The sequence below is a fragment of the Salmo salar genome, chromosome 04 (genome assembly GCF_965601325.2).
Source record: "Salmo salar chromosome 04, fSalSal1, whole genome shotgun sequence".
In the NCBI taxonomy this organism is placed as follows: Eukaryota; Metazoa; Chordata; class Actinopteri; order Salmoniformes; family Salmonidae; genus Salmo; species Salmo salar.
The window spans coordinates 66423807-66444368 of NC_138294.1; the positions used below are offsets into that span (position 1 = coordinate 66423807).

The 20562-nt window shown below is 42.7% G+C and overlaps 1 protein-coding gene across 1 annotated transcript in view; it reads left to right on the forward strand.

The window, feature by feature from the left end:
• The window catches only part of LOC106603449 (VPS37D subunit of ESCRT-I), a 47932-nt gene that overhangs the window by 23307 nt on the left and 4063 nt on the right, over positions 1 to 20562 (forward strand). The window contains exon 3 of the mRNA XM_082974623.1: positions 17249 to 17331. Coding sequence (XP_082830749.1) covers positions 17249 to 17331 — 83 coding nt within the window. The remainder of the gene's footprint in view (positions 1 to 17248; positions 17332 to 20562) is intronic.

Below are 20562 nucleotides of genomic sequence, written 5' to 3' on the forward strand. Positions count from 1 at the left end.
AATCCAGACCTCCATGGGTTGATAAATTGGATTTCCATTGATTATTTTTGTGTGATTTTGTTGTCAGCACATTCAACTATGTAAAGGAAAAAGTATTTAATAAGATTATTTCTTTCATTCAGATCTAGGATGTGTTGTTTAAGTGTTCCCTTTATTTTTTTGAGCAGTATATATACAGTTGAAGTTGGAAGTTTACATACACTTAGGTTGGAGTCATTAAAACTCGTTTTTCAACCACTCCACAAACTTCTTGTTAACAAACTATATGTAACGGCCGTCGTATGAAGTGGACCAAGGCGCAGCGGCTTGAGTGCTCATTTTAACTTTTATTTGAACACTTAAATAACAAAGCAAGAAAACGAACGGACGCACAGTATTGCAGGCTAAACACAGCAGCGCAAAAACAACTTCCCACAAAACCTATTACAAAAACACCCCTCTATATAGGACCTTCAATTAATGTCAACGAAGAACAGCTGCCTCCAATTGAAGGTCAAACCAATAACCCTAAACATAGAACTAACAAGACCAGACCAGAACATAGAAATATACTAACATAGAACATAACCAAAACCTCCGGAACACTCTAAACAAACACCCCTCTACATAAACACATAGCCCAACAAACCCCGAAACACTCTAAACAAATACCCCCTGCCACGTCCTGACCAAACTACAATCACAAATAACCCCTTATACTGGTCAGGACGTGACACTATAGTTTTGGCAAGTCGGTTAGGACATCTACTTTGTGCATGACACAAGTCATTTTTCCAACAATTGTTTACAGACAAATTATTTCACTTATAATTCACTGTATCACAATTCCAGTGGGTCAGAAGTTTACATACACTAAGTTGACTGTGCCTGTAAACAGCTTGGAAAATTCCAGAAAATTATGTCATGGCTTTAGAAGCTTCTGAAAGGCTAATTGACATCATTTGAGTCAATTGGAGGTGTACCTGTGGATGTATTTCAAGGCCTACCTTCAAACTCAGTGCCTCTTTGCTTGACATCATGGGAAAATCAAAAGAAATCAGAAAAAAAATTGGAGACCTTCACAAGTATGGTTCATCCTTGGGAGCAATTTCCAAACGCCTGAAGGTACCACGTTCATCTGTACAAACAATCGTACGCAAGTATAAACACCATGGGACCACGCAGCCGTCATACCGCTCAGGAAGGAGACGCGTTCTGTCCCCTAGAGATTAACGTACTTTGGTGCGAAAAGTGCAAATCAATTCCAGAACAACAGCAAAGGACCTTGTGAAGATGCTGGAGGAAACAGGCACAAAAGTATCTATATCTACAGTAAAATGAGTCCTATATCGACATAACCTGAAAGGCCGCTCAGCAAGGAAGAAGCCACTGCTCCAAAACCGGCATAAAAAAAGCCAGACTACGGTTTGCAACTGCACATGGGGACAAAGATTGTACTTTTTGGAAAAATGTCCTCTGGTCTGATGAATAAAAATAGAACTGTTTGGCCATAATGACTATCGTTATGTTTGGAGGAAAAAGGGGGAGGCTTGCAAGCCGAAGAACACCATCCCAACCGTGAAGCACCGGGGTGGCAGCATCAGGTTGTGAGTGTGCTTTGCTGCAGGAGGGTCTGGTGCACTTTACAAAATAGATAGCATCATGAGGTAGGAAAATTATGTGGATGTATTGAAGCAACATCTCAAGACATCAGTCAGGAAGTTAAAGCTTGGTCGCAAATGGGTCATCCAAATGGACAATGACCCCAAGCATACTGCCAAAGTTGTGGCAAAATGGCTTAAGGACAACAAAGTCAAGGTATTGGAGTGGCCATCACAAAGCCCTGACCTCAATCCTATAGAAAATCTGTGAACAGAATTAAAAAGCGCGTACAAGCAAGGAGGCCTACAAACCTGACTCAGTTACACCAGCTCTGTCAGGAGGAATGGGCCAAAATTCGCCCAACTTATTGTGGGAAGCTTGTGGAAGGCTTCCCGAAATGTTTGGCCCAAGTTAAACAATTTAAAGGCAATGCAATCAAAAACGAATTGAGTGTATGTAAACTTCTGACCCACTGGGAATGTGATGAAAGAAATTAAAGCTGAAATAAATCATTCTCTCTATTATTCTGACATTTTACATTCTTAAAATAAAGTGGTGATCCTAACTGACCTAAGACAGGGAATTTTTACTATGATTAAATGTCAGGAATTGTGAAAAACTGAGTTCACATGTATTTGGCTAAGGTGTATGTAAACTTCTGACTTCATCTGTACGTACTGTTTATAAATGAGGCCCCAGGTATGCATTTTATCCACCTCATCTACATCCTAAAAGATTTCTGGGAACTCTACCAAACTTGTCAGAGGGAGGCATAGCAGATGTCAGCACAGTGCCTTTATGTTATAAAAAGCTTGAAACATTGCAAAGGGACAGGGTGACACATTCAGGAAACATCACTGTGTGTCTCTTTGTGTGAATCCCATCAAGCTCATTTTATCATCCCCATTCAAGAGGAGCAGCAGCAGACCGCAGTATTTACAGTATCTCCACATACCAAAGAGAACACCCACTGTTATGACAGGAAGAGTGTGTGCGTGTGTCTGGGGGAGAGGGCTTTCATTTCGCTGAATAAAATGGTCTAGGAGCTTGCGTGCTTTGTCTTTTTCATCCTGACCTAATTTGAGAGAGAAGACATGTTGTGCTATGTAGGCATCTAAACCGGGCCAGGGTCCTGCAGAGTTATAATTTACTGCTGACCCACTGGCTAATTTTGAGGGCTCTAATACAGCAAGCCCTGCGACACCCCATCTGTGATACTATGACCTATTTGCGTAGTATCAGTATACAACAGTATGAGCTTCCACGTTAGACGTCTTAATATTAATTCCCATATTAATTTGATAGGACACTACCATTGGAAAAGGACATTCCTGTGGACACATGTTCTTTTATTTTTATTTAACCTTTATTTAACTAGACAAGTCAGTTAAGTACACATTTTTATTTACAATGACGGCCTACCCCAGCCAAACCAGGACGACGCTGGCCCAGGACGACGCTGGGCCAATTGTGCGCCGCACTATGGGACTCCCAATTACAGCCAAATGTGATACAGCCTGGTCCTTGCATTGGTGTCTATATGCAGTGCTGCAGGCATACCAGTCAGCAGTATCTAATAGCCATTGACAAGAGACAATGTCAGCTGCAGTTTAATCATACAATCGGTCTTCTTTCTGTTGGCTTGCTTGGAGAACAGACCTTTATACTGTATGTTTTACTGAAGGAGTTTTACTGAAGTGTTTGGAATGTACTACATACTATTTTTCAAACGTCTTATCAATAAGCAGTATAAAGTTACACAGTTCAACATGGGTAATTTCTACTGGTCAGTGTTTTGTTAATAAAATCCATCACCATTATCTATGAAAACATGACGTAGCCAAAATGTGAACTGATTTGACGGTCAATTCCAGTATAAGCCATGTGTGTGTTTTCCCCCAAAAGTGGGAGAAACTTTCCTTAACCCCAGACATTACAATAAAGACACCAGGTCAGTTCAATAAAACTTTAACAATACTACATACCTGCAATGTATGTAGGGCTACATTCTCACATTAAGTCAGTCTGGGTCACATCTCTATGGCTCCTGTATCTTGACTCAATCCGCTAGCGTGCTCGGCTGAAAAGTTGGTGGTTAGAACCCACCCAGGGACGGGTTGCTTTCATGAGTTGACCGTTGCGCCAGATAATAGGGGCAGCTAACTGACCATATCTTGTTTTCTGAAAACAGTGGGGTGCAAAATCCTAAATCCTCTGCTGTGGGTGTCATTTCCTCCAGAGGTGGACCCGCTACCGCTAGTGCTATTGTGTTAGCCTTCAGGCCTGCTGAATTATTTCTGCCCTCATTGTAGGTCACATGCAGCTGCTCCTGTAGTGTTTGGCTGTCTGTCTACTCCCATTACACCCCAACATCTGTAGCACAGGGTCATGCACGTGACACGCCTCGCCTCACCATTTCCCACATGCATGGTTCTCACGTATTTGAAGGTACATGTTCACACAGCTCTTGCCAGAAGAGGCCTTAATGTTGGTTTGGATTACTCATGTTCAGGCAATGGAGACATGAACGGAGGCGTAGGTGCAGAGTTGTCATGGGCTTGTTATTGGAACGTTTACTATGGTTTGTTGTTTTTGTGTGAACACTGCCTGTGGTGCTCTGTATAAATCATTAGCATGCTAAAATCAATTATCATAGGTCAACTGAAGTGACATGTTAAAGGGAACATCTTGTGGAGACATATTCAACTAACACTGTGCTGAAAACACCACTAATTGGCTGGACAAACAAGGAGATCTGTGTACAATTAGCTATTATGCATTTGTTGAATAATAGTAGGCCTGTTTGCCACAGCTGTTGGGCTGGTCTTTGCATATCCTGCATTTTAGCTCCATCTGTCCAGATACAAGGGTGGGGGCTTCTCTCCGTGGTGCAGAAAGATAGTGTCATCACCGTGACCTTTCTTTGCTCCACGGTTACGCTGGCCAACTTGGCTGGGCCACTTACTACCCTGCGGCCGTAAACAAATGAGGGCACGTTAATATGATGACACATTTCAAGGGACAAGCCCCCATTTTTCATCAGCTGGGTTGAGCTAATAGATTGTGTTTGCCTTATTCCCCTGCCCCGGGGCCTACCGATGACACTGCAAACATTATTCAATGGAAGTGGAGCCTTGTTGTGTGAGGATGCCTCTTTCTCATGTTGACAGGCTGAGAGAGAAGAGCTAGAGGTTTTTATACATTTGAGCAAACCTCAATGTTTTTAAATGTTTACTCACAGGCCACATTTACAGCTCCCCAGCCCCTCACACACCCCTAAAGGGGACTACAGACAATACGCAAACAGGGCCAACGGGATGTAGAGCAGTGTTGCAATGTTGTTTTTCGCCATAAAAGAGGCAGGTCCTTGTAATACCTGGAAATTGAGACCCGACGTATCATTCCTTGCGAATACTGAGGGGCAGTATTAAGTTAGTTTTGCAATTTAAGTCCCGCTCCTGTGTCTACGTCATATATGGTCTGCTACTTCGCTTCTACTCCTTGCAAGCTTCCTTTTTTATGATTTTTAATTTGAGATTTGCTAAGTGCAATTTTGTCTATGCCCAGTTTGGAAAAGCATATGTGCGAGCCGATGAGAAAATACGAGAACCTTTACAACCCTTCGATGCGGTTATATTCGGGCAAGCTAGCAAAAGTCAACAGCTGGAGGGAGATATCACAAAATTTGAACACCGATACTGATATCAAAGAAACATGTAGAAAGATTCGGAACTGGTATGTTCACAATCTGAAAAGTGAATTTGGCAAGAGGAGTGGGGCTGCTGGTGGTGTGTGTCCCACCGATTCTCAGACAACTAGATTGGCTTTGTGTTCACGTGAAACATCGTCAGACAGAGACCGATATGCCAGATACAGTATGTACTCGTTATGCAGCCGAGTCCTTTTGTACATTATGTGTGTGGGTGTTTGTGATCTTATGTTTAGCAGACCTAGTTAGAACATATGACATCAGCTCTTTTCTGGATGGGGGAAACTGTGTGGGAAATATTCAGTGCTTGTGTTTTAATAATGATGGCAAGTTCAAACATCAGAAAACAGACGGTGTGTTGTGTGTGTTAATTAGATTGAGATGTTTATGAAATCCATTTTAACTCCATGGAGCCCATGGAGATATTTTAAGATTGCTTGCATTGTATTCTAATGTATTCGCCATGTGCTTGTACTTGTTGGATGGGGGTGATGTTTTGGACAGTCCAGAGATGGAGATGAGAGCCCATCTACAAGTGGTTCATCGCCCCTTGATTCATCATCTCCCCAGCCTGGTTCATCACCTGTCCGGCACCTCTCTCCAACACCTAGGACCTTCTCACCAACACCCAACCCACTGTCCAGGCGCACCTGTGCCCTCTGCCATGCAACTCCATCAACCTCCACCCCATCTCCCCGACCTATCTCCCCGAGAAAAACAGCTGAGGATCCTTTGGACACTGACATTAGGCAGTGGGTGGATGTCTTATTGAAACTGCAGCAGGAGTTACAGAAACAGCAACAGAGTCCAGCAAAGGCCGTCTACAATGTCATGGTACAATGGATGATGTCTATTCCTGATCAACGTCTCCTGTTTGTCTCACCGCAAAAACTGTTGTGCTTTTTTTCTTTCTCATACATACATTAGGGTGGTGGGTAATTTACTGGGGATTTTTGTGCAGTACAGTAAACTTGTACTACTTTATACATGAAATCAAATCCAAATCAAATCAAATTTTATTGGTCACATACACATGGTTAGCAGATGTTAATGGGAGTGTAGCGAAATGCTTTTGCTTCTAGTTCTAACCGTGCAGTAAAATCTAACAAGTAATCGAACAATTTCACAAAAACTACCTTATACACACCAGTGTAAAGAAATTAATAAGAATATGTACATATAAATATATGGTTGAGCGATGGCCGAACAGCATAGGCAATATGCAGTAGATGGTATAGAGTACAGTATAAACAGTTGAAGTTGGAAGTTTACATACGCCTTAGCCAAATACATTTAAACTCAGTTTTTCACAATTCCTGACATTTAATCCTAGTACAAATACACTGCCTTAGGTCAGTTAGTATCAACACTTTATTTTAAGAATGTGAAATGTCAGAAAAATAGTAGAGAGAATAATTTTTCAGCTTTTATTTATTTCATCACATTCCCAGTGGGTCAGAAGTTTACATACACTCAATTAGTATTTGGTAGCTGTAACGGTCGTCATAGTGAATGGACCAAGGCGCAGCGGGTACGTGAATGCTCATGTTTATTATACAAAACAAAAACATGAAAAATGGACGACAAACAGTCTTGCAGGCAACACACAGCTATGCAAAGAACAACCTCCCACAATACCCATGACAAACACACTCCTAATTATAGGACCTTCAATCAGAGGCAACGATAAACAGCTGCCTCCAATTGAAGGCCCCACTCCCAATTACCTAAACATAGAAATAGAAACGACTAGACGGAACATAGAAATACACTAACATAGAACAATGACCAAAACCCCGGAATACATAAATCAAACACCCTTCTACATACACACACACCCCGAACCATATAAAGCAAATACCCCCTGCCACGTCCTGACCAAACTAAAATAACAAATAACCCCTTTACTGGTCAGGACGTGACAGTAGCATTGCCTTTAAATTGTTTAACTTGGGTCAAACATTTTGGGTAACCTTCCACAAGTTTCCCACAATAAGTTCGGAAAATTTTGACCCATTCCTCCTGACAGAGCTGGTGTAACTGAGTCAGGTTTGTAGGCCTCCTTCTAGGCCTCCTTGCTCGCACACGCTTTTTCAGTTCTGCCCACAAATTTTCTATGGGATTGCGGTCAGGGCTTTGTGATGGCCACTCCAATACCTTTTCTGTGTTGTCCCTAAGCCATTTTGCCACAACTTTGGAAGTATGCTTGGGGTCATTATCCATTTGGAAGACCCATTTGCGACCAAGCTTTAACTTCCTGACTGATGTCTTGAGATGTTGCTTCAATATATCCACATCATTTTCCTACCTCATGATGCCATCTATTTTGTGAACTGCACCAGTCCCTCCTGCAGCAAAGCACCCCCACAACATGATGCTGCCACCCCCATGCTTCACGGTTGGGACGGTGTTCTTTGGCTTGCAAGCCTCCCCCTTTTCCCTCCAAACATTAGGATGGTCACTATGGCCAAACTGTTCTATTTTTGTTTCATCAGACCAGAGGACATTTCTGCAAAAAGTACGATTTTTGTCCCCATGTGCAAACCGTAGTCTGGCTTTTTTATGGCAGTTTTGGAGCAGTGGCTTCTTCCTTGCTAGGCGTGCTTTCAGGTTATGTCGATATAGGACTTGTTTTACTGTGGATATAGATACTTTTGTGCCTGTTTCCTCCAGCATCTTCACAAGGTCCTTTGCTGTTGTTCTGGGATTTATTTGCACTTTTGCACTGAAGTACGTTCATCTCTAGGAGACAGAATGCGTCTCCTTCCTGACCGGTATGACGGCTGCGTGGTCCCATGGTGTTTATACTTGCGTACTATTGTTTGTACAGATGAACGTGGTACCTTCAGGTGTTTGGAAATTGCTCCCAAGGATGTACCAGATTTGTGGAGGTCTACAATTCTTTTCTGAGGTCTTGGCTGATTTCTTTTGATTTTCCCATGATGTCAAGCAAAAATGCACTGAGTTTGAAGGTAGGCCTTGAAATACATCCACCGGTACACCTCCAATTGACTCAAATGATGTCAATTAGCCTACCAGAAGCTTCTAAAGCCATGACATCATTTTCTGGAATTTTCCAAGCTGTTTACAGGCACAGTCAACTTAGTGTATGTAAACTTCTGACCCACTGGAATTGTGATACAGTGAATTATAAGTGAAATAATTAGTCTGTAAACAATTGTTGGAAAAATGACTTGTGTCATGCACAAAGTAGTTGTCCTAACCGACTTGCCAAAACTATAGCTTGTTAACTTCTATGGGCTACGTGGGACGCAAGCGTCGCACCTGCGGTACACAGCCAGTGAAATATCAGGGCGGCAAATTCAAAAACAACAAAATGTCATAATTCTACTTTCTCAAACATACAACTATTTTACACCATTTTAAAGATACACTTCTCCTTGATGTAACCACATTGTCCGATTTCAAAAAGGCTTTACTGCGAAAGCAAAACATTAGATTATGTCAGGAGAGTACCCTAGCCCAAAATAATCACACAGCCATTTTCAAAGCAAGCATATATGTCACAAAAACCCAAACCACAGCTAAATGCAGCACTAACCTTTGATGATCTTCATCAGATGACACTCCTAGGACATTATGTTATACAATACATGCATGTTTTGTTCAATCAAGTTCATATTTATATTAAAAAACAGCTTTTTACATTAGCATGTGATGTTCAGAACTAGCATACCCACCGAAAACTTCCGGTGAATTTACTAAATTACTCATGATAAACGTTGACAAAATACATAACAATTATTTTAAGAATTATAGATACAGAACTCCTTTATGCAAACGCTATGTCAGATTTTAAAATAGCTTTTCGGCGAAAGCACATTTTGCAATATTCTGAGTACACGTTTGTTCGTGCGTTCAGGTCACTATCCGAAGGGTAACGCGCGAGCGCATTTCGTGACAAAAACATTCAAAATATTCCATTACCGTACTTAGAAGCAGGTCAAACGCTGTTTAAAATCAATTTTTATGCTATTTGTCTCGTAAAATAGCGATAATATTCCAACCGGGCAACGTTGTATTCATTCAAAGAGTGAAAGAAAAAAATGGTGAGGTCTCGTGAACGCGCACTGTCCCCAGGCAGTCCACTGACAAACAGAGCTCCTATACTTTGCCCAGAGACAGCAGACACCCCAATCCACTTTCTGGCGGCTTTAGAAAGCCAATGGAAGCCTTAGAAAGTGTCACGTAACAGCACAGATACTGTAATTTCGATAGAGAGGCAACAGAAGGACCACAAATTGTCAGACAGGGCACTTCCTGCTTGGAATCTTCTCACGGTTTTGCCTGCCATATGAGTTCTGTTATACTCACAGACACCATTCAAACAGTTTTAGAAACTTTAGAGTGTTTTCTATCCAAATCTAGTTGCATATTCTAGTTTCTGGGCAAGAGTAGTAACCAGATTAAATCGGGTACGTTTTTTATCCGCCGTGAAAATACTGCCCCCTATCCCAAACAGGTTAACAAGAAATATGTGGAGTGGTTGAAAAACGAGTTTTAATGACTCCAACCTAAGTGTATGTAAACTTCCGACTTCAACTGTACATATGAGATGAGTAATGTAGGGTATGTAAACATTATATAAAGTGGCATTGTTTAAAGTGACTGGTGATACATTTATTAATCCAATTTTTTATTATTAAAGTGGCTAGAGATTTGAGTCAGTATGTTGGCAGCAGCCACTCAATGTTAGTGATGGCTGTTTAACAGTCTGATGGCCTTAAGATAGAAGCTGTTTTTCATTCTCTCAGTCCAAGCTTTGATTCACTTGTACTGACCTCACCTTCTGGATGATAGCGGGGTGAATAGGCAGTGGCTCGGGTGGTTGTAGCCCTTGTCTTTTTGGCCTTCCTGTGACATCAGGTGGTGTAGGTGTCCTGGAGGGCATGTAGTTTGCCCCCGATGATGCGTTGTGCAGACCTTACTACCCTCTGGAGAGCCTTCCGGTTATGGGCGGAGCAGCTGCCGTACCAGGCGGTGATACAGCCCGACAGGATGCTCTCGATTGTGCATCTGTAAAAGTTTGTTTTTGGTGACAAGCCGAATTTCTTCAGCCTCCTGAGGTTGAAGAGGCTCTGTTTTGCCTCGCTGTCTATGTGGGTGGACCATTTCAGCTTGTCCGTGATGTGTACGCCGAGGAACTTAAAAATGTACACCTTCTCCACTACTGTCCCGTCAATGTGGATAGGGGGCTGCTCCCTCTGCTGTTTCCTGAAGTCCACAATCATCTCCTTTGTTTTGTTGATGTTGAGTGTGAGGTTATTTTCCTGGCACCACACTCCAAGGGCCCTCACCTCCTCCCTGTAGGCCGTCTCGTCATTGTTGGTAATCAAACCTACCACTGTAGTGTCGTCTGCAAACTTGATGATTGAGTTGGAGGCGTGCATGGCCACGCAGTCATAGGTGAACAGGGAGTACAGGAGAGGGCTGACAACAAACCCTTGTGGGGCCCCAGTGTTGAGGATCAGCGGGGTGGAGATGTTGTTTCCTACCCTCACCACCTGGGGGCGGCCCGTCAGAAAGTCCAGGACCCAGTTGCACAGGGCGGGGTCGAGACCCAGGGTCTCGAGCTTAATGACGAGTTTGGAGGGTACTATGGTGTTAAATGCTGAGCTGTAATCGATGAACAGCATTCTTACATAGGTATTCCTCTTGTCCAGATGGGTTATGGCAGTGTGCAGTGTGATTGCGATTGCGTCGTCTTTGGAGCTATTGGGGCAGTAAGCAAATTGGAGTGGGTCTAGGGTGTCAGGTAGGGTTGAGGTGATATGATCCTTGACTAGTGTCTCAAAGCACTTCATGATGACGGAAGTGAGTGCTACGGGGCGGTAGTCATTTAGCTCAGTTACCTTAGCTTTCTTGGGAACAGGAACAATGGTGGCCCTCTTGAAGCATGTGGGAACAGCAGACTGGGATATGGATTGATTGAATATGTCCATAAACACACCAGCCAGCTGGTCTGCGCATGCTCTGAGGACGCGGCTGGGCCGAGGGTTAACATGTTGAAATGTTTTACTCACGTTGGCTGCGGTGAAGGAGAGCCTGCAAGTTTTGGTAGCGGCCGTGTCAGTGGCACTGTATTGTCCTCAAAGCGAGCAAAGAAGTTGTTTAGTTTGTCTGGGAGCAAGACATCGGTGTCCGCGATGGGGCTGGTTTTTCTTTTGTAATCCGTAATTGACTGTAGACCCTGCCACATACATCTCGTGTCTGAGCTGTTGTATTGCAACTCTACTTTGTCTCTACACTGACACCTAGCTTGTTTGATTACCTTGCGGAGGGAATAGCTACACTGTTTGTATTCGGTCATGTTTCCGGTCGCCTTGCCATGATTAAAAGCAGTGGTTCGCACTTTCAGTTTTGCGCGAATGCTGCCATCAATCCACGGTCTCTGGTTGGGGAAGGTTTTAATAGTCACCGTGGGTACAACAACATCACCAATGCACTTGCTAATGAACTCGCTCACTGAATCAGCGTATACATCAATGTTGTTGTCCGATGCTATCCGGAACATATCCCAGTCCACGTGATCGAAGCAATCTTGAAGTGTGGAATCAGATTGGTCGGACCAGCGTTGAACAGACCTGAGCACGGGCGTTTTAGTTTCTGTCTGTAGGCTGGGAGCAACAAAATGGAGTCATGGTCAGATTTGCCAAAAGGAGGGCGAGGGAGGGCTTTGTATGCGTTGCGGAAGTTAGAGTAGCAATGATCCAGAATTTTGCCAGTCCGGGTCGCGCATTCGATATGCTGATAAAATTTAGGGAGCCTTGTTTTCAGATTAGCCTTGTTAAAATCCCCAGCTACAATAAATGCAGCCTCAGGATATGTGGTTTCCAGTTTACAAGAGCTATGTAGATGAGGTTAATGTCTTTGGGGGTCTGTCCTTATTGTCTGCAGCTGGACATTAATTTCTCCCCCATGTAACAACGCAGGAAGGTCTCCATTAAAAGGCCACTACACATGACCATGTACAACCTTGTGTTATGTAGATGAGGTTAATGTCTCGAGGGTTTAACCATATTGTCTACAGCTGGACAGCCATTCTCACCCATTTGCTATAGCAGGAAAGTTCTCATTAACTGGCCACTACACAACACAAGGTTAGGTAAATGACTTGAGGTCTAGCCTCCCAAAAAATACGGAAAACTGAAAAAAGAATGACGTGATGGTCATTAATAAACCAGAAGAAGAGATTGTGGTTTTAGGGGTTTTAGGCTGGGTTTCTGTACAGCACTTTGAGATATCAGCTGATGTAAAAAGGGCTATATAAATACATTTGATTTGAAAAGAATGTATGTGTGCACGTTTTCCAAACCATACTCCAACATTGTACTGTAGGGTGCCATGTGTGATAGCAGCATCCTGGAAAGATATTTGACCTGTTGATGTGAGGAAGTAGTCCATGAGGTTGTTGTGCACGTCTATAGCAACTCTGGTTTCCCTGTCTGCCGACATGTTTCTTGGGTCAATGAAGCTGATGTCCCCTTGTACCACCTCCTGGAAGCAGGCCCCCAGTCGGTGTGGAGTGGTCAACAAACGTTGGGTGGATGTACCGTATTGATGAATCTGTGTTGTCTGTGATGCAAAGGTAGTTGTGGAAGGCCACATAGGCCTTCACAATGGTCTCAGCTTTCTCTGGGGCAACCTCAGGGGGTCGTCCCAGGATCCTCCATCTTGCAGCAAGGATCCCAAAGCAGTTCTCTGAAATTCTTCTGGCTCTTGAGTGGCGGTAGTTGTAGATCTTCTTGGTGTCATCAAGGCCAAATGAATCTTTTAATCAAATTATTGTTTCCATTAGTATTGAACAGGAATTTGAAAGCTATCAAATGTGTACTGTAACAACTGTGTAGCCTACAGTTGAAGTCGGAAGTTTACATACACCTTAGCCAAATACATGTAAACTCAGTTTTTCACAATTCCTGACATTTAATCCTAGTAAAAATTCCCTGTCTTAGGTCAGTTCGGATCACCACTTTATTTTAAGAATGTGAAATGTCAGAATAATAGTAGAGAGAATGATTTATTTCAGCTTTTATTTCTTTCATCACATTCACAGTGGGTCAGAAGTTTACATACACTCAATTAGTATTTGGTAGCATTACCTTTAAATTGTTTAACCTCTTTTAACTTGGGTCAAACGTTTCGGGTAGCCTTCCACAAGCTTCCCAATTTAGGTCCATTCCTCCTGACAGAGCTGGTGTAACTGAGTCAGGTTTGTAGGCCTCCTTGCTCACACACACACTTTCTCAGTTCAGCCCACAAATGTTCTATAGGATTGAGGTCAGGGCTTTGTGATGGCCACTCCAAAACCTTGACTTTGTTGTCCCTAAGCCATTTTGCCACAACTTTGGAAGTATGCTTGAGGTCATTGTCCATTTGGAAGACCCATTTGCGACCAAGCTTTAACTTCCTGACTGATGTCTTGAGATGTTGCTTCAATATATCCACATAATTTTCCTACCTCATGATGCTATCTATTTTGTGAAGTGCACCAGTCCCTCGTGCAGCAAAGCACCCCTACAACATGATGCTGCCACCCCGGTCCTTCACGGTTGGGATGGTGTTCTTCGGCTTGCAAGCCTTACCTTTTTTCCTCCAAACATAACAATGGTCATTACGGCCAAACAGTTCTATTTTTATTTCATCAGACCAGAGGACATTTCTCCAAAAAGTATGATCTATGTCCCCATGTGCAGTTGCAAACCGTAGTCTGGCTTTTTTTATGGCGGTTTTGGAGCAGTGGCTTCTTCCTTGCTGAGCGACCTTTCAGGTTATGTCGATATAGGACTCATTTTACTATGGATATAGATCATTTTGTACCTGTTTCCTCCAGCATCTTCACAAGGTCCTTTGCTGTTGTTCTTGGATTGATTTGCACTTTTCGCAGCAAAGTACGTTCATCTCTAGGAGACAGAATGCGTCTCCTTTCTGACCGGTATGACGGCTGCGTGTTCCCATGGTGTTTATACTTGCGTACGATTGTTTGTACAGATGAACGTGGTACCTTCAGGCGTTTGGAAAATGCTCCCAAGGATGAACCAGACTTGTGGAGGTCTACAATTTTATTTTTCTGAGGTCTTGGCTGATTTCTTTTGAATTTCCCATGATGTCAAGCAAAGGGGCACTGAGTTTGAAGGTAGGCCTTGAAATACATCCACAGGTACACCTCCAATTGACTCAAATTATGTAAATTAGCCTATCAGAAGCTTCTTAAGCCATGACATAATTTTCTAAGCTTTTTACAGGCACAGTCAACTTAGTGTATGTAAACGTCTGACCCACTGGAATTATGATACAATGAATAATAAGTGAAATAATCTGTCTGTAAACAATTGTTGGAAAAATTACTTGTGTCATGTACAAAGTAGATGTTCTAACTGACTTGCCAAAACTATAGTTTGTTAACAAGACATTTGTGGAGTGATTGAAAAACAAGTTTTAATGACTCCAACCTAAGTTTATGTAAACTTCCAACTTCAACTGTATGCTTTGGACATAGGCCCCCATCCTCTTATTGAGATACCAGATCACTTTCATGTGAGACATCATTACAACGTCTATATTGGTACTATTTTCACATCATATGTATATAGTTGCATGTATTTAGCGTATCTTACCTGGATATGGTCGGTACCTTGCATTGCAGACTGCCATCAGGACCATTGAGAAAAAGCCCTTGTTGTAGTAATCGCTGCCCGAGTTTGCCAGATCTTGGATCTGAACATGTTTTCTGTCGACAGCTCCTGCACAATACGCATAATTCCAACGATCCCCAAAATCTCTGCCGATTTCTGCCCATTGTGCTATGGAGGGATAAAAAAAAAAAATCCTCCTTCAAGACATGCCAGATAGCCTGGCACACTTCCGTGACGATGGCACAAACTGTTGAGATTCCTAGCTTATAAATTATAACTTGCAGCGATACTTTTCCGTGTGCTGCCACTCGCCAAAAACCAAAGGGTCACACAGCCTTTCTGCAGCAATTACGGACAAGCTGTGAGTTCTCTCGTACGAGATGTAAGGGGAAAGCAGCTGAAGCAAGTTGTCAAATCTGGCAACCGACATATGAATGTATTGAACATGTCTTTCCTTGTCAACGCTTCGCATAGTTTTTACAATAGACATGTATTCTCCATTTTCTCAGTCTTTTTTTCTTCTTCTAGTTCTTCTCCTGAGTAGTGATAGCAGTTCAATCTCTTGCTGTTCAAGCTCTAGCAATAGCAATTCAAAAAGAGACATGTTTGCTTCTGTGGCTAAAAAGTTGTATCGTAAAGCATAGAACACCAGACTAGCCTGACATGTAGCTAGCATTTGTAAACAGGTATAGAACACCGGATCTGGAAGTTCAAACGTCGTCGCTAGCTAGATTGAAAAAGAGTTCCTCGGCTCCTCTTGCTTGGTAGCTTCTCTGGTTCCCTAAGCCCCTAGTGGATATACACTACACAAGGTGGACTTCCTCTCTGGAGAACGACTCCACCCACGAACATGCATGCACGTACTGTAGATCTACGCACGTTAATCGTGTAGACATCTTAATGGACGGATCAAAATGTACAGAACGGATACCTGGAGGAAAATGGGGAAGGGTCATACTTTTTCAATTTCAGTTCAGGGGAGGGTCATGTAATTTGTAATTTATTAAATGTCAATATTTCTCAGTGGTTTTAGAATGAGTTGCTTATTAAGCTATATATCGATGTGTGCCCATCACACTGATTGAAATGGATTTAACAAGTAATTTAACAAGTAAGTTTTGCACACTCAGTGTATAATGTGATCTATAACAGTGCTTTGGTTTACGAAACAAGCTGTAAAATACCTGGGAAAGATGTGATTCCGATGCATATAGGGATATTGTTGTTTTGTGTCTTAAACATTCAGAGGCTGACTTTGCTTGGGAAAAAATACAATTATGTCACTAGCAATTGATTAAGCTATTCACTTCAGCCACCCCTCAGGGCCTGGTTCCTCTCTAGGTTTCTTCCTAGGTTCCTGCCTTTCTAGGGAGTTTTTCCTAGCCACCGTGCTTCTACATCTGCATTGCTTGCGTTTTGGGGTTTCTGTATACGCATTTTATGACATCTGCTGATGTGATTGATTGATTGACTTGATTGACTTTCTGTACAATAGAAGAGGTTTAAACCCAGATAGCTTTTAGGGAATCACTTGTGACCTTCTCTCATTGGGTTAAGGTAGGCCTAACTTTTCAAAGTACCATTCCCAGATTCCTAATGATGTCTCAGATTTAAACAATCGACAGCCCGTGCATCCCATGAGAAACTGGGGAGCCACAATGGAGCAGCAGTCATGTGACAGCCCTTGTGACAGCCTCAGTTGTCTCTCTCCAGAATGAAAGGCCTCCCCCAACCCCCATAGCCTAGCCTATACTGTATGTCCACATCACATTTCATTAATAACGCTCTGTATTCCACACAGCCTGCTCAAGGGTCTTTACCATGAGCCACAACCTTCTGGCCTGCAGCCCTGTGTATCAGAATTCCTGCGTTGCCATGTAATGCTTACAGTATGAAGAACAGTTTCTAAAACTGCATATTTAAGGCTCTGGTCTGTCCAACAAGTGAGGGTAAACGGTAGACATGTTCTCTGCAATCCATTTTGTTTTAATTCTTATTTTTCGGTATAGAGGAGGGTCACTTGTTTTTTCCCCCAAGCATTCAGAGAGGGTTTAGGTCAAAGATATTTTGCTGAAGGCAGGGCCATCCATTTTCATTTCAGTGGTCCGATTTTGAAATAATGTTCATTCCCTGAAAGGTTATTTGTTTTTAAATGATTTAATCTCTCCTGGTTTCTCAGTGACTAAACCCCCCTCAGTCTTGAGCTAGTCATAAGTCACTCTTTTGGTAAGCTCTTTTTCTTAACTGTTCCCTCTGTCACTGTCATTCCCTGTGAATAAATTATGTTTCTTTGTCCTTGCAGAGGCCGACATACAGAAGCACAGCCTCCAGACAGCACAGAATCTTCTCCAGGAAGATGTGGCGCGTGCTGAGGAACAGTCCGAGGTAAATCCAAAGCCTGAACTCTAATGTTTATTAGTCTTAGCATAAACCACTGAGTGTGTTCTTGCATTGTCAGCACTAGTATAGTATAATTGAAAAGCCTCCATGCCAGTCAACAGCCAGGCCACTTTCGTTCATTCTGCACTCCGGTAAAGACAGACAGATTACTGCTTGTTCTAGGAATAGTCCATGAAACTCATGCACACTTGAGTATTCAAGAATGCAGGAGTTATGATCCACACTGTACTGGTTGCCTTTTTCAAGTGAGATTTAAATAAATGTGTTTTCTGTGCACTATACTACATCTATCTGGTCACGATTTCAATAGAAATGTCTACAGTTTGAAAGAGAGCATTTGCCTAGACCTTTTGATTTCAAAAGAACAGGTTCTTTCAAATGTTAATTTGCGCATTAAACACACAATGCTATTGACAACCAGACAGTTAACAGAAATCCATACATGGGGATGATCCGCTCCATTTCCAAAAATGTCCACCTAGACTGAGCAATAGTGTGATCACTGTTCAAATCAATCGACAGCCCATGCATCCCAAGACAAACCGGGTAGCCACAATGGAGCAGGAGTCATGTGACAGCCCTCAGTTGTCTATCTCCTAGAATGAAAGGCCTCCCCCAACCCCCATAGAATAGCCTATACTGTATGTCCACATCACATTTCATTAATAGCACTCTGTATTCCACACAGCCTGCTCAAGGGTCTTTACCATGAGCCATAGCACAGAACCCCCCCTAACGCTTCATCTTAGTACGTGTGATATTCCGCAAATACCTGTGTGTGAAGGAAGACAGGGAATATTGATAATGTTTACAGCGCTGGGAAATGTAACACTCAAACACTGACATGGTTGGGTGGATTTACAGATATAGGCCTACCTTTGATGAATTATAGCATGTGCCCACATTTACATAAATGTGTATATGTATATTCAGCTACTTTTTAATGTGTACTGCAGGTTAACCGTCACGGTTTACTTAAAAATGTAAATACCTCAGTAACCTAAAGCTTCAATTTGATATAACTACACTAAACAAAAATATAAATGCAATATGTAAAGTGTTGGTCCCATGTTTCACAAGCTAAAATAAAAGATCCCAGAAATATTCACTAAAAGCTTATTTCTCTCAAATGTTGTGCACAAAGTTGTTTACATCCTTGTTAGAGAGCTTTTCCCCTTTGCCAAGATAATCCATTCACCTGACAGGTGTGGCATATCAAGAATCTGATTAAACAGCATGGTCATTACATAGGTGCGCCTTGTGCTGGGGACAATAAAGCGCTACTCTAACATGTGCAGTTTTGTCAGACAACACAGTGCCACAGATGTCTGAAGTTTTAAGGGAGCGTGCAATTGGCATGCTGACTGCCGGAACGTTCACCAGAACTTGCCAGAGAATTGAATGTTCATTTCTCTACCATAAACCACCTCCAACATTGTTTTAGAGAATTTGGCAGTACGTCCAACCAGCCTCACAACCGCAGACCACGTCCATAAACCGTCTCAGGGAAGCTCATCTGCGTGCTCGTCGTCCTCACCAGGGCCTTGACCTGACTGCAGTTCGGCGTCGTAACCAACTTCAGTGGGCAAATGCCCACCTTCGATGGCCACTGGCACACTGGAGAAAGGTGCTCTTCCCAGATTAATCCCGGATTCAACTGTACCGGGCAGATGGCAGACAGCGTAGCGTGTATGGCATCAGGTGGGTGAGCGGTTTGCTGATGTCAAGGTTGTGAACAGAATGCCCAATGGTGGAGGTGGGGTTATGGTATGGGCAGGCATAAGCTACGGACAACGAACACAATTTATCGATGGCAATTTGAATGCACAGAGATACCGTGATGAGATCCTGAGGCCCATTGTCATACCAATCATCTGCCGCCATCACCTCATGTTTCAGCATGATAATGCATGGCCCCATGTCGCAAGGATCTGTACACAATTCCTGGAAGCTGAACATGTCCCAGTTCTTCCATGGCCTGCCTGCATACTCACCAGACATGTCACATGTTTGGGATGTTCTGGATCAACGTGTATGACAGTGTGTTCCAGTTTCCACCAATATCCAGCAACTTCACACGGCCATTGAAGTGGAGTCAGACAACATTCCACAGGCCACAATCAACAGCCTGATCAACTCTATGTGAAGGAGATGTGTCACGCTGCATGGGGCAAATGATGGTGGTCACACCAGATACTGACTGGTTTTCTGATCCACGCCCCTACCTTTAAAAAAAAAAAATGTAGCTGTGACCAATAGATGCATATCTGTATCCCCAGTCATGTGAAATCCATAGATTAGGGAATAATGAACGGGTGGACCTGGCTCTCAAGTGGGGGGGCCTATGACCACCCATGGCTGCGACCCTGCCCAGTCCATAGATGGATGAATTGATTTCAATTGACTGATTTCCTTATATGACTGTAACTCAGTAAAATCTTTTCAATTGTTGCATGTTGTGTTTATATTTTTGTTCAGTGTACTTTCAGCTCGATACTACAACCTATACACTACCCAGCAAACATGCCCACATTGGCACGACGTGGGCCCAATGCGGTCTGAAATGTATAGGCTGCCTACATTGGGCTGATGCAACTTTGCTTATCGGCTCCACATTGGCTCCAATGCGCGTGCATTGCAATGTCGTCCATGGGAAAAACTATGGCAATGTCCGAATACCCATATTTGCATCCTAAATAGGAGGCCGTTTGAGTATGCGGAAAAATAAAGTTTAATAGCATGTGACATTTCGAAAATCTAGTATACTTTAAAATGCACGGATGTTATAATACTTTTGGCTTTGACAACAGCTGATCAATTAGATATGGGTATGCTCTACCGAAATTAACGAATAGCGGGAAACACGCCATCGCGAATGACGTATTTTCAGCATGCGAAAATAAAAATGTGGCATAGTATGTGAATTTTCTTAAAACGAGTACGCTTAAATGCGAGGATGTTATGCTAATTTCGGCTCTTCATCTGGCATATCCGCATTGGAAGAGGTGGGCTGCGTAATAGTCCCTAGTTCTCTTCAAGTAGCCAAACAATACAACTAGGCTACTTAAATGGTGCCGAATAGCGATGTTTCTGCGTTGGTGTTCAATAGTAGGCCAAGTAGTTTTTTTCTCCTTCAAATTAACAAGATAATTGCATCGTATGCTTTTTGTTTTCTCGTTGAAAAGTGTTTATTGTTAGCTTGGCCTTTGTCAGAGC